This window comes from Amia ocellicauda, chromosome 3 (assembly GCF_036373705.1).
Source record: "Amia ocellicauda isolate fAmiCal2 chromosome 3, fAmiCal2.hap1, whole genome shotgun sequence".
Classification (NCBI taxonomy): domain Eukaryota; kingdom Metazoa; phylum Chordata; class Actinopteri; order Amiiformes; family Amiidae; genus Amia; species Amia ocellicauda.
Window position 1 is genome coordinate 3716052 of NC_089852.1, and position 17309 is coordinate 3733360.

Here is a 17309-nt window from a genome sequence, read left to right on the forward strand (position 1 = left end):
TCCAAGTTTAACTCTTTAAATGTACATATTGAATCATATTTAAGATGTATTTGACATTTTATAAAGTAGAGGCTCTGAATATATGAATAAATAGAACATAAAACTGAATACCTCCTCAAATGTAGCCTTTATGTGGAATGTATTAATTTTACCTTTGAACTTTTTTTTTTATTTTTTTATTTTATTACGATTTGTTATTTTTCCCCATTTATCCGCACAGGTCTGCAATACCGGAGATAAGATGGTTGAATGCCAGCTGGAGACACATAATCACAAAATGGTGACATTTAAATTTGATTTGGACGGAGATGCTCCCGAGGAAATTGCAATATACATGGTAGGCTTTGCATTATTATATCAATATTATTATTCCAATATTCTTATTGTACAAAGTGTATTTTCTGAAACCTGTATTCTTTGAAAAACTATGATCATTACCCCAGTCTGTCAGAAATCTCCATTCTACTAGAGGTTGTTAAATTAACTCCTCACTGAATTATAACCCAGTGTGTGTCGGTTTCCAGGTGGAGAATGATTTCATTTTGTACGTGGAGAAGGAGATCTTCATCGAGCAGCTGAAAGATATCATTGATAAAGCGGAGGACATGCTTAGTGAGGACACGGAGGGCGAGAGGAGCTCTGACCAGGGAACCAGCCCCCAGCAGGGCCACGTGTCCGGGCTGGGACTGGGGCAGGTGGGGACCAAATTCCTCCATTGTGTGTTTGAGGTCCTATCCCTCGGAGCACAGTTCTGCTTTTGTGATTTATTCTGCATATTCATTAATTGTTTTCATGGAGATGGAGTAGGGTCTGTCTTTGAAAAGGATGCCTTAGTTACCACTTTTTAAAATAACTATTGCTTCCCCTTTGTGTGAGCTCACTTGACAAAGGCCTTATTGTCTCAGCCTTAAAATGCATCCGTTGTAATCGACATTCCTATTTTCACTTCAGAGATTTTCTACATTTCAGTCTGTGTTTGGTTAACTTTTTTTTTTTTTTTTTTTAAAAGTACTTAAGGACGGCTGAATTTATTTGATCCATGTGCCTGTATTGATTTTGGAAATGTTTTAACAGTCTGGCACTTTGATCCATTTTTATTTTTTTTTAGAATGCCACCGCTCAGCAGCCTCGTGCAAATCAACCTGTTTATCAGCAGAATGGTAACTACCTTTATGAAATTATATAATTGCTGCAATCCTGGTTTAGAAATGTACAGAAATGACTAAAAAGTCCAGAGATGTGGCACAAAAAAACAATGGTCAAAGACAAGGAGATCATACCAGGATCTGTACAAGGGAATAATCTGATGAAATCATCTCGCTGATAAAATATGAGGATGTGTAGGTTGTATAAACATCCACAAACTTAAAATACATTCTTGCCATTTTTCTCTCTCAGTGCTTCATACTGGCAAGAGATGGTTTATCATTTGCCCAGTTGCTGAAACGCCCACAACCGAGGGAAACCAGAACACGTCGGCCGTGCAGACGCCAGCACAGCCCGTCTCCTCTCAAGGTAAAATAGTTGCCAGGAAGAACAAACCAAAACCTGCCAATGAATTGATGGTTTTATTAGTTTAAATTAGTCAGTTTGTATACAGAGCTGTACACTGGCTGGTATTTTCTGAAGCTTAAATTTGATCTCTTAGCCGGGGACAACGAGGAGGGCAGTTATGTAATGGCAGCAACAGGCACGCACTGTGCCTTAGTGAAGGACGGATGTGCATAGTGTCCCAGATCATGCCTGTTTGTGCGCTTCAGGACAGAGGAGGTGGAATCTGATGCTTTCAAATGTGCAGGGTTGTTGAACAGTCTGCCAACACCCTCATCGGTCTTTTTTTTTTTTTTTTTTTTCCTCCTCTTGTTCTTCCCCTCCTGCCTTGCTTTCAGAGCCAGAGAACTCAATCAATACCCCAGCAGTGCAGCTCTCCGCAGGGGCGGCTCCGGCTTCCTCTGAGGGCTGGGACGGCCACCGCAGCACCCCTCCGCCCCTGGCTGCGGGCCCCGCTGGCATGGCCCCTTCAGCTCAGTCAATCGCACAACCGGCCTCGTCAGCAGCGAAAGGTGCCCAAATAAAAGACCTGAACGGCAATGCGGTAGAGGCTGATGTCCCACAGACTCAGCCCTTGGTGTCCAAGGCCCCTCCCCGCGAGCCACCGAGCGCACTCTCCAGGGACGAGCCCTTCGATGGCCACCTGCGCAACATCTCGCCAATCCACGCGGTCCAGCAGGTCGCCGAAATCGCCTGCGCCGCGTCCATGGTGGCGGACATCCCGTGCTGCCCCATCGTTCCGCCGCTCTCATTGGACATGACGGCCGTTCACGGGGCGCCCTCCCCTCCTCTGTCCTCCTCCCAGGCCAGCCAGACGGTAGACCTTCCTCCGGGCGGGCGGCTGGATCCGGCCCAGCAGCCGGTGGTGCTGCAGCAGCCCTTTGCCACCCCGATGCAGTCGTCAATCGCGGGGACCGGGACCGGGGCCAAGTCCCCCTCTCAGCCCCAGAGCCCGGCCCAGGGTCCTCAGCCATACCTGCCGCAGCAGACCTCGACACCTGGCCCTTCTTCCAGCCAGCAGGCTCACCTCGTGGAGTCGGACGGGGAGGGCCCTCCCAGGGTAGAGTTCGTGGACAACACCATCAAGTCGCTCGATGAGAAACTACGCACTTTATTGTATCAGGAGTACGTTCCAGTGCACCCGACCAGCGGGGCATCCGAAACGCCGGGATCTGGTGCCGAATACATCCAGTCTCCCCCCATTGCCGAGAGTGTGGTGACCAGTACTGAGAACTGTACCTCCCACCAGCCTGGGAATGGGGGTCCCCCTGTGGACCCTGCAAGCATGCCAGGCCATATTTTAGCGGACTTTGCTTTCGTTGAGCAGTCGGTAAGTTTTAATTTTGTGTTATAGCCGCTACAGGTCTATGAACTGGGTCATGAACTTTGTACAGCGAGATTTTAAGGATAGTTTTTTAACGGAGTCTGGCCTGTCAATTTGAATGCATCTAAAAGAATCCATCAGGTTATCTGGGGATCCACAACGGTTGCAATTGATGATACGGTTCAATACTTTTGCCTTCAAGGTGTCTGTTCGGCACCAAAGCTTTTAAAAACCCTGTGTGGCGCAACAGCAGTTTTGTTCCAAGATGTTCCAGCATAATTAGGCCCAAGCTTAGGTCATGTAGAAACACTGTTGAACTTGTAATGGAAAATTTAAGTATTTTTTCCAGTTTATTGATTGCACCAATTGAATTATTTATTTGTGGGTTGCAGGCAAGGTCTTGTATACATCAGTGTCACTTTGAAACACAGGACTATCAGTAATTTCTTTCTCTGTAACTTGAACAGGAAAGATGTTTTTTATTATAAGCATTTTTTTATTTGAAAGCAGATTTCCAACTGCTGTGTAGACCTAGACAAGTGATTTGTTTTCTGACCTTATCGCCAGACCTTTGGTTCAAGGCTTGGCATAAGAGATTGAAATTCTGATGAAGGATAAAATAAATTGTAATGCTTTATGTGACACTGACCTTTTCCTTTTTTGGGGGGGGGGGGAGAAAGTTTTCAGTTTAATTCAGGTTTAAAATTGATGTATGAAACGCAATAATGAAACCATTCATTCATTATAATACCTTTTTCTTTTCATCTGTCAAAGCCTCAAGTTCCACAGCGACAGGACAGCCTAAATCAGACGGACTCGGCTGCAAGATCTCAGTCAAATGAAGAAGGTGGGTTTCTCTGTAGCTGAACATTACCTTGTCTAATGCAGTCCTGCTATTCTGTTAAATAAACCAGTTTTAAAGTTCTGAAATAAAAGTATGGTAAAACTTGACGTTCTCTCCCTCGACCCTTCACGTCGAGCGTCTGAATTCCTTTGACGTGTACCAGTGTTTACGTTTACCTTGAGTTAGACTAAACCAAAAGACAGATGGCACGGATACGGCTTAATTTCCTCTCGGGGTTTCAGTGACGCCGTATGGCTCTATCAACGATGAGAGGACGCTCTGCATTGTCAATGAGCAATTTTAAAAGCTCCTCAAAACGAGTACATTGATTTCTAGTGACATGACAGGAAATTGAAGGCAATTTGTTTGGAACCAGGTATTTGTATGTAGTTAGGTCTGCGAGCAAAATTGCTTATGGCATCCCTAATCTGTTTTGTGTCTCGGCATCCAAACGTTTTGTTTAGTGTTGATCCTCTTGATGGGTTTTGCTAATTTATTTTTCTTATTTAATGCAGTAACCATGCAGTATAAAAGCCTCAATGCCAGAGCCACACACATCTGGGTAGTGGGTGCCAGTTTGGCAGTGCCTTTGTTGCACAACTAGGACAATGTAAAGATGCTGCACTTAATTTCTTAAATTTTTAACTTGGTGGAATGACTTCTTTTGAACTTTTCTTTTTTTGATATAGTTTTTGAATGCCGACTCCTGAAATTGTATTCAATTTTGAAATATTCAACAAATCTCAACTTTCCTGCACTTTTTTTGTAACATTTCTTGGCTTTTTTTCTTTTGTTTTTTTTAGCCTTAGCTGGGAGTAGGAGAGAGCCCACGTCTTCGACTAATGCCTTGTCCTCGTCTGGAAAGAGCCGCTTCCAGGTAGGTTTATGTCACTTGATTTGAAATGATGAATGCCCACACACTCCTGAGGTTGAGGGTTATAACTGTAGATGGCTTTGCTAGTACAGCGCCACCCTGGGGTCCCTCATCATGTTAGCATCTAGGGTTGCGGAGTGCTGGGTCTAGGTGTCGACTGATTTTTATGATGGGGGGTGGGGATCCAGGAAGCTCTGAGTTTATATCCAGCCTTCAAGAGATTAGGGAAGAAAAATGTCCATGGCATGATGCCCTTCGTTTGCCCCACCTTTTCCAGATGTTTTGACGTGCTCGCCATCCTATCTGGACGCTGTTCAGCTTTGCAATTTTAAAGCTCTGAGCCGGCGTCGTGTGTCAGTGAATGCTCAGCGCTTGGCACACCGCTGTTGAGCAGAAAACGGCTGTAAGGCTGCCAGGCTGTGGATAATGCGAGTGGGCACTTTAACAAATCGGATGGAAACCGACCTCTCCTAGGGACAGCCACTTCCCTGGGAGAGAGCCTCAATTCAACTCCACAATGTCATGCGAAACGCAGCCCGTCGGGTCAGTCTGACTTCCTGTTGTAATCGAACTGGCATCTGGAGCTTAACATTGTCATCTTAAAATAGTATCAGTGAAGAGAGAACCAAACAAGATTCACCACACTGTGTATAACGGCATAAATTCCCTCCGTTCAGTCTCTAATCAGCACAATTTCTTTCCAGACTGGGGTTTTACTGCTGTCTACAGTGGGAATGTATTTCTGGGAGCTGTTTCTTTCCCCACAGATCATCCCCACACCTCCAGACATCGTGAGAAAGCTGGAGCGCAATCGAAAGAGCAGAAGCACCTGCGCCTCCCCGGTCCCCCCTGGTGCCAGGTGTGCTGATGACCCCCGGGGGGCCGTGCTGGTGAACGGGGAGGCACGTTTGCCCCTCGGAAAGGAGGATCCTGCCGAGCCATGTGGCGCAGAAGCCGGCAGCAGGTCGGCGGAGGGCACCCCCGTCAAAACCATCGGCAGGTTCTCGGTGGTGAGCACCAGAGACGAGATCACTCTGAAGATGCGAAGTAACCGATACTCGGCGCCTCCGGATTTCTATCAAGACGTGCCTCCCTCCAGCCCAAAACTGAGGCCATCCGTCCCCCGCGCTCAGACCTCCATCCCCGTCGACGTGACCGTCCACAGCCGCCTGTCCTCGGACTCTGGGGAGGAGGTCAGCCCGGCCAAGCTGTGTGGCAATCAGGCCTCAGGCCCCGGGGACAGCACGGGCAACGACCTGATGAAAAAGGCAGTGGCTTTCCTGCGGAGGTCTGGGAAAAGCAGCAGCCTGCAGAGTTCGGACTCCCCGAGCCGACCGGGAGCCAACATCCCCACGATCAACGTCTCCTCCTTCCACTCCCACTCCTCCTACGTCAGCAGCGACAACGACTCTGAGTTCGAGGACGCCGACATCAAGAAGGAGTTGCATCGGCTTCGAGAGAAGTGGGTTTGCATTAAAATGCTGAATTCATTGATCTATTTTTATGCTAGAATGGCCTTCTAGACTATTGAAAGATTTTCAGAAAATGGGTAAAGCTGAAGATATGCTGATGTAAACTGTGAAGGTCACATCTTTTTAAATGCATTGCTGCTCTCTGTGCTGAATATGGATTCGCAGCCTTTGTAAAGAGCATTTTCTTGCCTTATTTCCTTGGCTGTGCAATTTATACTGATTTCAATGTCATGCCATGTTTAGAGCCAAGGTTTGGTTTCTTGGTTATAGATTTTGCATCACCAGGGGTGGTGGTCATAAGATATGGATTTGTTTCCATATATGCAAGAGTGAAAGCAAATGCTTGCTGGAATGCATTGTATGATGATGCAAGACCAGTAAATGCATTAATATAATCTTTTAGGTAGGATCTATATCACCTTTAAGTAGGATCCGTAAAGAGTAACCGGATTGTGCTGCCTGAATATAGAGAACCTGGCTTCTCTTGTTTTCCATTTTGGGAGAGGTTATATCTTTCTGTACTCTTACCAGAGATCATATTCATTTAGAACTCTTGAAATGGTTTCCTTTAGAAAAGATGCATTTAAAACGGTGAATCCTCATGGGTTCCCAATCGGGTTTGAGAAATCGCTGGTTCTTCAGGCACGGCCACGCTTCTTCTCCTTCCCTCCCCCAGACACATGAAGGAGATCTCCGAACTGCAGGCTCACCAACGCGGGGAGATCGAGCTGCTGTACAAGAAGTTGGGAAAGCCCCTCCCCCCCACGGTGGGATTCCTGCACGCAGCACCACCTACCGGCCGCAGACGCAGAGCCAGCAAGAACAAGCTGAAGGCCGGGAAACTCCTCAACCCCCTGGTGCAGCAGCTGAAGAACGTCACCACAAACACGAGTGAGTGTGAGCCTGCGGAGCATGAGAGAGAGCTCTGTGAAACGGGCAGGTTGATCCTGTCGCATGCAATCAGATGCATATTGAATTCCTGTTAATAGTCAATTAAATCGACTGCAGCGTTTCAGTTTACAAAATCCAAGAGGGGGTCAACAACAAATATTTAAAGGGATCCTTGTATTATTAATGATTATGACCTTCTGGAAGATTTTCATAGATTTAACATTTCAAATACAAAATAAAGACCAAAGCACCTGTCCATCTCTCCCGAAGGTGAGTCGCCTGCCAGTTCCCCCGCTTCCTCGGCTAAAGATTCCGGCCTGGCAGACGGTGCCGTGTTTTCCCCCGCCGGCACTCTGCCTTCGTCTGCTACGGTCCCCACAGCCGAGCCAGTTCAGACGCAGCAGCCCTGCTCTGTCAAGGGATCGCTCTCCTCCGACAACATCTACTCCGGCTTCCACGGCGACGGGACGGCAGCGCACGGCGGACTGGGCCAAGGTGACTGTCTCTCCACACCGCTGCCGTACCGAGCTCAGAGCGATGCTAGGTCCAGTTCAGATGCTTCTATAGGGAGAGAACTTTCAAACAATCAAGGCTGTTCTAATGGAATGTTTTTTGTATTTGCCGCAATCTCGTTTTAAAAGCAAAAGCATTTCAAATGGACACGTAGGTCTCTGACTTGGTTTAAACATTTTCAATTCTATAGTCTTTAGGACAGTAGTCTCCAACCCTGGTCCTGAGAGCCCCAATCCACTTAATCTTACAGGTCATCCTAAATCACCAGATTCTCAAACTCCATTCTTGGAGGGCCATGTATGCTGGTTTTCTCTTCAACCAAGCATCACACATGGCCCTCCAGGGATTGGAGTTTGAGACCCCTGTTCTTAACACTGGGAACACATGGGAGTTATTAATCCTGGAGTACCACCTACGCTGCTGGTTTTTGTTCCAACCGAGCTCTTGATTACTTATTTGAACTCATTTCCTTTTTAAAATTGTATAAGGAACTTGTCTTAAGGAACCAACTTTTTTTTTTTAAATCGGTAACACAATTTAAAGTGAAGTGTAAGTGAATTTAAATTAAGGGTTAAATTAAGTAATTTGAGAGCTTGGTTGGAACAAACCCCAACCGGGTAGGGGGTCCTCTAGGACCAACATTGGGAACCCCTGAATTAAGCATCCCAATTAAGGGTGTTATTACCTTGAGAGGCTGCAGGTATTCAGGTGATGCTCCAGTGATTTCTAAAGGACTGCATTTACCACCGGCTTCACTGATCACAATTAAATACTTCCAGGTGTTTATAAATTGGTGATAGAAGGGTGACCTCCAAAACCTGCTGGATAGGGGCTTTCATGACCAGGGTTGGAGACAACTGCTTTAGGATTTAAGAGGAAAAATGTATACGTTAGTAACTTTACTTGAAAAGGTATGATGAGGATGTGTATGATTTCAAGAATACCCAATTTCAGTGGTTTCTCCATTTTGGAATCGCTCTCCAGCTGAAATGTTATATCCTTCACATTAAATGATTGTATTTAAGATAGAAACCAATGTTCTACTATATTTAGTAACTCGTGTTCAGCAGTGCAGTTTCTCCTGGGTTTCTCTCCATATTTGACTTGGCTCGTATAGAGCCATCGGTACAGTTTTACACCGAGCCGTCTAGTCGCTCGAACTGCACGCGTTCCTCACCCATTCTAACACGTACCGAGTGCCCTTGAGCTGCCATGACATCTTCTCGCATGCTATCTGACTAACTCTTCTCTGGCTGTGTAAATGTAATACTGTGGGTTACTAAAAGCCTAAAAAAAATGGTTTAGGGTCTCTGATCCGAGCTATGATGTACTTTACAAGTGTCTTTGTTTTTTCTTTCCTCTATATTCATTTGCAGGCTGGACGGTTTACCACCAAACGTCTGAGAGAGTGACCTATAAATCTAGTAGCAAACCTCGTACCAGATTCCTCAGTGGACCTGTGTCTTTGTCCATCTGTTTGTATTTGTTCTTTTGTACTTTACCTCATCCCATTCCTCCTTCCTCTTCTGTTTATTCCAGTTTTATATTTGGGCAGGCTGCCTGAGTTATCCTTTATTTTTAATTTTTCCCCCACAGACCCTTTTATTTTGGTTTGAATCTTTTACTTTTCTTCCTTTTTTGAAGCTCGCATACCCTTTTCATTTTCCCCCATACAAATGCTTTTGTGCACTGCTTTTGGCTCGCAACTGGACACCAAAAGCATATGTGGAAGAGCTCATCTTCTCTAAACGTGGGCCTTGACATCGAATCTGACCCGGAGCGTGCCAAAGCCTTTGTATTCTGTGTACTTTGTGTTGAGTAATCCTTTGAGTTTGCAAATGTGGCAAATAAACCCGTCTGCAGCCCTTGAGTCAAAAAAAAAAAAGGGACGAATCCTGACCTTCACTCGAAGAATGGTCTCTTTCACACATGTTTGGACAATGAAGACATGCATGTAACGAGCTGACACAATACTAGAAGGTCACTGATGGGGAAATTACATCCGTATAAAAGGGCTGTATTCAAAATATTATTCTATTCCACAGTTTAATTTGTTGCTTTAATTGCATGATGAAAATGCTGATACAGAAGTGCTCCAGCTAGTATTTTGTTGGTTTTCATAAATTTTGTTTTGCTTAATGGAGCGTTGTCCTAGGCTTTTTTTTATTTCTAACCTGGTATTCCTTATTTTTATGTGAGCTTTTTTAAGGGATCCTGCCCCCTTCATATGCAATGGCGACCTTTGTTTCCGACAACATACAAATTCTGTGAACCGTGATCTGGCTGGAGCACTGTACAATCAGTTTTGTTTTTGTTTTGCTCTCCAATGTGATGTCTGCGCAAAAAAAAAAAAAAAAAAAACTATATATAAAATTGATTTTTATAATATATTATCCGCAGGTTTGAATACTGTTAGAAAAGACAAACCTCTTTCAGGACAAATGGGTTTTGAGAATTCTTAGCTGGGAAATACCCCTGTTCCTCTTACTAAACCCTCCTATCCGCTAGTTTGCTTTTGTGTGCGATGACCGAGCTGCTCGCAGACCATTAATGATTTACACGCAAACCATTGTTAATCTATAAAGATATATTGGTCTGACAAGGCACCTCTAATCGGAGACTTTTAACCTTGCGCTACAGATTTCTCCTCTTACCCGAGTCTTCATCACAATCAAGATTCTTGTACTGCACTGTGATTGTTGTGAAAGATAAATCGGTGGGGGTTGGTAGGCAGCAATCCAATGTACAACTGTTGTAGCTCAACAGGTCTTATTCCACAAAATGGAGTAACCAATACAAGTTTGTTTTAAGGAAAGTGCACTCTTGATCTTATGCCTTTTTGGATTATAGATAGACTGATTTTTGTGTTTAATAGTTTTTCAAAGATACTTAAAACAACGTGCTTAGGTCTGTGTTTCCACCTGCTGTATAGTTAATTGACATTCATATGCACCCCTGGTGGTTCAGAGATGTAATCCACATTTTGTTTTCCTTTTGTGGCCTTTAAGAAATCTGTGGCTGTATTTTAGCTAGATCACGTTGACTTCTATATATTTTTCCCCTTCTTTAATTTTTTTCCACACCGCTTAGGGCTTCCCTCCTTTATTTTGCTGGTGACTTTCTGAGCAATATATCTTTATGGAGCTACCTCGCCAAAATGTGGATTTCCATGGTTTCAAAACTCCTATAACATACGAAGGGCACAGACTTCTCTTTTTGTTCTAGGATGTCTGTCAATTTTAGTTTTGGAATGACTGCACAAGTAGCAGGTCCAGCTTTTTCATCCAAATCACTGACTAAAACTCCCTTCTCCCCCTTTTCCTTTTTAAACTTTAATGGCTTTTGTATTGCTTTGAAACAGCTTGTCCACCAGACCTCTTGTGTTCAGTCTGTTACGGCCTAACTGTGTTTGTCTTGTATTGTTTTACCTTGTAGGGTCTACCCTGAAACGACTATGTCTAGGCAAAGAACGCAGTAGTAGTAACTATCCCATTTACTTTCTTGGTATTTTTCCCTCATGGCATGAGCTCTCTCCGTGTGGGGGGCGGCGGGGGGTGTGGGTTGGCACCAGATTCATGACTGTTTCTCAAGCAGTATCTCTGTAATGTAAAAAAGGCACTGGGCAAGTTTCAGATCATAACTGGGTGTAACTGTGTTTGATTTTTAGTGCATGCCCATTTTTGCTTTACAAATTTGTCCTTAAGTGAAGTTTGATTTTTTTTTTTTTTTTTTTTTCTTTTTCTTATTTGTATCAGCATTACTTAGTACTGCAATTTGTGTTTCGGTGTTGGGTAAGGGCTGGGGGGAGTGGGTCGAAACTTTGCTGCTGGTTTGCTGTAAGCTGAAGAAAACGAACCTCAAAAACCAACCACACGTTGTATGTATACGTGCATTCGGTAACAGCTTGGCTCATTTTAAAGAGGTGCATCATTGTGACCTTTCGAACCCATAATCCATCTATATAGGATATGATTTTATGAGCATTATTTAGCACTTTACTGCACTTTACACTTCCTGTTTCTCATGGAAACCCTAGGATCCCCACTAATTTACAAGAATGGGGAATCCCCTTGAAATGTCACTAGAGCCCATTTCTGATCTTTTGTTTTTGCTTTTCCCTATTTCTTGAACCCTTGCTTATTTTTAAAGAAACCAAGGAGTACATTTTTTTTTTTTTTTATCCTCTGACCATCTGGAGACCCCTCCACCCCCACCCCCCACTTGGGGATTTCACTTCACTATTGGTCAAATGAGTGTACACTTTCAGGTCTCTGTACAGATGGGAGTTAATATCCTGGAATCGCCTCAAATGGGTGAAATAGAGAATTACTCTGGTTGTCCCGAACGATCTAAGGAGTAAACCGAGCAGCAAAGGGGTCAGCAGGGCTGTGAAGGAAGTGCACGGTCTTAAGAGGTCTCTGTCTTCCAGGGTCTTCGAACAGCAGCCCCGCAGCGAGTGCCGCGCACAATCTGCCTCCGGCGCCGCCGCAGCAGCTTGCGGGGCTGGCCCAGGCTCAGGCCAACAACAGCAACAACAAGAGGGGCACCTTCACGGACGACCTGCACAAGCTGGTGGACGACTGGACCAAGGAGACCATTGCGGCTACTCAGGCCAAACCCTCGCTGAACCAGATCAAGCAGAAACGACAGTGGCAGGACATGGAGCCCAAAGGAGCCACTGCCAACGAGGTGAATGGAAGGGGGTGGTTGTGTTGAGATATTCAGGGAGTGGGAATATAGCTGACATTTTAAATTTTAAAAATGTAAGGAAGCCTGTCCGATTTATTGTAGTTTCTGTGCAAGGAAGTCTGTAGAGTGCATCACTGACACTGGAAAGGATCTAGCACAGAGGAATTTTTTTTTTTTTTTTTTGTTCCTCAAGCTGAAAACGAATAATTGATGGTGAAGCCAATGTAAATTTAACAGCAAGTAATCTTACCATCCAAAAGAACAAGCACGATTCAGAAGTGGATAGAACACGACTGGTCATTTAGTCATCAGCAAATCGCAAGCTGTTCAATTATTCAATAAACGTTGCAGGCGTGACATGGAACTGAGAAGCTATACATCGAAACATGGGGAGGATTTCATCCAGCAGTGGATCGAGAGAAGCTGCCGATAACAAGAATGTATACACATGTATAGTATATAGAAGTACAGATGTGCAAATTTGTTTGTACCTCTCCACAAAAAATGAAGAATGCACAGTTTCTTCTGAAATAACTTGAACCCGACAAAAGAAATTGGCATCCGCCATTGTTTATTCCATATTTAATAGAAATCAGACTTTTGTTTTTCAACATAATATTGTAAATAATAAATGAAAATGGCATGGACAAAAATTATGGGACCCTCAACCTGATATTTTGTCGCACAACCTTTAGAGGCAATCACTGCAATAAAATGTTTTCTGTGGCTCTCAATGAGACTTCTGCACCCGTTAACAGGTAGAATGGCCCACTCTTCCTGAGCAAACTGCTGCAGCTGTCTCAGGTTTGATGGGTGCTTCTCCAGACTGTAAGTTTCAGCTCTTTCCATAGATGTTCGATAGGATTCAGATCAGGACTCATAGAAGGCCACTTCAGAACAGTCCAATGTTTTGTTCTTATCCATTCTTGGGTGCTTTTAGCTGTGTGTTTTGGGTCATTATCTTGTTGGAGGACCCATGACCTGCGACTGAGACGCAGCTTTCTGAAACTGGGCAGTATGTTTCGCTCCAGAATGCATTGATAGACTAGATTTGATTTCATTGTGTCCTGCACAGATTCAAGGCACCCTGTGCGAAGCGCAGCAATCGGCCCCAAAACATAACCGAGCCTCCAACATGTTTCACTGTAGCTATGGTGTTCTTTCTTTGAAAGCTTCATTTTTTTTCGTCTGCTGTCATAGAGCTGATGTGACTTGCCAGAAAGCTCTAGTTTTGACTCTACAGTTTTGTGGCTTGTCAATATGCATTTTGGCAAATTCCAGCCTGGCTTTGTTTTTCTTTCAAAAGTGGAGTCCTCCTGGGAGGCCACTTTCACTCAAAAAGCGATGGATGGTGCGATCAGAAACTTATACCTTTGCCAAAGAGACACAAGCTGAACTCAAAGGTAGTTATCCTTGGTTCTGTTTCTGCCATTCGCACTATCCTTCCGTTTCTCTTCTCTTGCGGCCGCCCAGGGAGATTGGCTACAGATCCATGGACCTTGAACTTCTTAATATTTGCAACTTGTCACTGGAAGCTGCTTGGAGATGGTCTTGTAGCCTTTACCTTTACAATGCTTGTCTATTTTCTTTCTGATCTCCTCAGACCACTCTCTCCTTTGCTTTCTCTGGTCCATGTTCAGTGTGTTGTGCACTGATGCCTAATGACGGTGACTACTTTCCTCCATTTAAATAGGCTGAATGACTGATTACAAGATTGGAGATGTGTGATACTAATTAAAGAAACCTAATTAGTTTGGAAAATCACTAGAATTAAATTCTTTTCTAAGAGGTACCAACAAATGTGTCCAGGCCATTTTAGAATATCTTTGAGCAATAATTCATCTCTCTTCACAGCTTCTTTGCTTTATTCTATGACGTACCAAAGGTGTGCAAGTATACATGATGCAAAAGCTTTTAATTTCAGCACTTTTCAGGAGGAATGAAGCATTATTTCAATGAGCTGTAAGGGTACCAACAAATATGAGCAAGTCTGTATGTGTAATGGATCAGTAATCCATTGTGGTGACCAAACAATCATAATGTGAAATGAAGTTCAATGACAGTTGGTTAAAACCTTTCATTTTTCTTGCAGGTAAAATGTACAAGTGTGCCTGGATCAATCAAGTACCAGCTTCCCCTGTCGTGCCCGATGACTGCGGCACTGGCACCGGGGATTCCCCCAGCCGTGGGCAGCAACCCCATCGCCGGGATGAAGCCCAGCTATATAATGCCAGCTTGCCAGTTTGGCGGCGTGGCACCAGCGTCAATGTATGGAGTACAGTGGCCGGGAATGGCAAATCCGATGGCTCAAGTGGGCGTACTGGGAGCGCCGGGGGTGGTTGCTTTTCCGTCCATGGGCAATACTGGCCTGCAGGTCTTTCCTGTGCCGCTGCCGAACCCCATTGTGAGCCCACCGAGCCCCAACATGAGGACTACTTAGCTTCATTGTGTCATGGTCCAGTGTGTCCAGAGCTTTACTTGCTTATAGATCACACGTGTGCTGTTGGATACAGTTCTGCTGGTGACCCACATAGACCTGATTGAGCACATAGCCATACATTGCATCATGCAATCACTGTGAAACGTTTTCACAAAGATTTAATGGTAGTTTGTTTCGGGCGATTGTAGCTTCTCGACTATTAAAGACACTTTATTAAGTTTTGCTTGTATGTTAAAACACTAGCAACTTGGGGAAAAAACTCAATCTATAAAAGTTCTGACAAACTTGAAATTAGAATTAAAAAGGTTAATTACCCTGCAAGAGTATAGTGCCTTGAATAATGCTTTTCAGTTTCTCCTGGAAAGAGATGTTAATGTTTTGATTTTTTTTTTTTTTTTTTTTGGCTCCTGTTTTTTTTTTATTAATTGGAATCTTTGTGGTTTATATTTAAATGCCCTTCCAATGCCTTTATTTTATTTATTTTAAATCACTTGACATTTTTAATGGTTAAATTCACAAACTGCTGCCCTGGCCTTTGCTTTTCCCCACAAGGGTCGTGTGGTTCGCTGGTGTCCTGAAAATACTTTCACATGCGAGTTGGTTGTGCAAGAAAAATAAAATAAATGGTAGGAAGTAATTGATTTGAAATATATTTTATGGATAGAAGTAGACCTGAAATTAAAATCCTGCTTAATGGGGTTACATGTTTGCAGCACAAATATAAAAGTGCAATTCCAGTGATCTGCAGTGCTTTGAAAGCTTTTAAAAAAATCCATAAGTTATTTGCGATGTGTTGAATCTACCAAATGTGGCGTTAGTGTTGAAAGGGTGGTAGTGGCCTTCTGTTAAGCCTTATTAAAAGTGCACATCTGGACTTTTTCACTCTTTTGGAGAATTTGGAAATTGAGCAATTACATAAAATGCATTTACAGCTGTGCATTGCTGAAGGGCACCTTTTCTATAATTATCACTATTTATTTAGGGGGGCAAGTGCAATCACTAGTTTTTGAACACATTACTTATAAGTTATTTCGCTTTTGTTATGTATACGTAAATAACTTTCAATGCTGCTAGTTTGAACACCGTCCATTGTGTTCCTCAGTGGGAGATGGAAGCAGAGGCTAAAATCACACGTTGTCTGGCTGTGAACCCAATAACACATTTGCATGCATTAATGCACAAAAGGTCAGAGGAAGAAGTTCCAACAGTTGTACAACTGAACAAAATTACACAGTGAACCTTCAATGTACTGGTATGGTTTTAAAAAGGTTTCTGTAAGTGAAAAATGTGAAAGCGAAAAGCAGATTTGAACTGTGGTATTTTTCTAGGGCTCTTACCAATAAAAACACTGCTCTTTCTCCTGTGAGACGGTCCTGTTAAGGTGTATTCACAGGGATTTGAAATGTGAATCGTTGACCTTTTATTTTTCTCATTGTACCTCTCATCTTTGTTAATGTTCCTTACAGTGATTAGTAGAATCCTCTAATCATTGAACAATACTTAGAAATCTGCCTTGGAGTAGAAACCACTACCAATTTTTTTTTTTTTTTTTTCTGCTGATAAGAAAACTGTATCACTACATAGACAAAATGGCACAACTTAATCCATAATCCGTACCTATGAAACTTTCCTTTCTCGTGTATTTGACCAAAACAATACATTAAATGCTGACAATGGTTAAAAAAAAATACACTGTAGGAGGAAATAAATAGTTTGTCCCATTTCTCTGTATTCGTTCATGCAGTGACATTTTCTAGCACCTGCTGACCGGCAGCGGTGTGTCGTTCTGCCAAGCTGTGAATTGTATAGTTCTACTGTAATTAGAAGTGTTCTCGAATTTTTGGTTTTGTTCTTACCCTTTAAGATGTATTATTCCATCAATTCGGTTTGAATTGGATTTTTATAGAATATTATGCAGAATCTTCTGCCTTGGCAAAATACTTACAGTAGTAAGAGATTTCTGTTCTCTGTTACTTGTATCTTGCATCGATTTTCTTTATATTCATGTCTGTATGCTTCATGAGCAAACACGGAACCGATTTTCAAAACCATTGCTTGCACTAAAACTTGGTGTCAGAATTGCTTTTGCCTGTTGTATAGTCCTTCTGTTAACTGACCTGGTCAGTGGCACTCAATCACAAAGATTGTACACGTTTAAAGACTGAAATAAACATATTTTGTGCTTGACTGTGTTTGTCTTGTGTAACTGTGTGATCGTAAAAAACACAATTTGAGCTTAAGTCTTCACTTCAAATGTATTTTAATGGAAGGTACTTGACTACACATTAAAAGTCCACTTTCTGAAGCCTTTCTACAATATACAGATTCAAAATAAATGAAACCAAAAGATCCTAATTGTGTAGGTGTTTGTTACACAAAATCGAATGCCTTATTTTAAATGGCTGAGTTTGTTTAAAAAAGACTTTATGTATACAAAAATATTTGCTGCCTTAATGTGCAGTCCTAACTAACTTGGTCATGTGACCTACAGCCTGCTGCACTGTGGCACTGAGATCCTGAAGGTTTCCACACAGGGCAGCCTATCCAAGCACAAGAGCAATTAATACAATGTTTTGCAAACCTCAATGCAGGAATAAGGGGGTTGCAGGATTCAACTAGTATTTAAACTGGGATTTGAGTAACGGATGGACTTACAGAGCTGCAGTAATCGCTGGAAACTTTCATGCCAGCAAACTGAGAATTACAGAAAG

General features: G+C 43.2%; 1 protein-coding gene across 3 annotated transcripts in view; it reads left to right on the forward strand.

Moving 5' to 3' along the window:
* The window catches only part of LOC136732483 (serine/threonine-protein kinase WNK2), a 45719-nt gene extending 28934 nt beyond the window's left edge, over positions 1 to 16785 (forward strand). For 2 of the 3 annotated variants that reach the window (XM_066697765.1, XM_066697766.1), the window contains exons 16-30: positions 221 to 337; positions 525 to 695; positions 1109 to 1160; positions 1399 to 1515; positions 1890 to 2881; positions 3650 to 3722; positions 4523 to 4596; positions 5361 to 6055; positions 6742 to 6956; positions 7227 to 7451; positions 8846 to 8944; positions 10905 to 10949; positions 11899 to 12158; positions 12917 to 12986; positions 14251 to 16785. In XM_066697765.1, the coding sequence (XP_066553862.1) occupies positions 221 to 337; positions 525 to 695; positions 1109 to 1160; positions 1399 to 1515; positions 1890 to 2881; positions 3650 to 3722; positions 4523 to 4596; positions 5361 to 6055; positions 6742 to 6956; positions 7227 to 7451; positions 8846 to 8944; positions 10905 to 10949; positions 11899 to 12158; positions 12917 to 12986; positions 14251 to 14702 (3657 nt within the window). In that variant the 3' untranslated portion in view covers positions 14703 to 16785. The remainder of the gene's footprint in view (positions 1 to 220; positions 338 to 524; positions 696 to 1108; positions 1161 to 1398; positions 1516 to 1889; positions 2882 to 3649; positions 3723 to 4522; positions 4597 to 5360; positions 6056 to 6741; positions 6957 to 7226; positions 7452 to 8845; positions 8945 to 10904; positions 10950 to 11898; positions 12159 to 12916; positions 12987 to 14250) is intronic. The other variant, XM_066697764.1, reaches the window with a different exon arrangement.
* Positions 16786 to 17309: the final 524 nt, after the last annotated feature.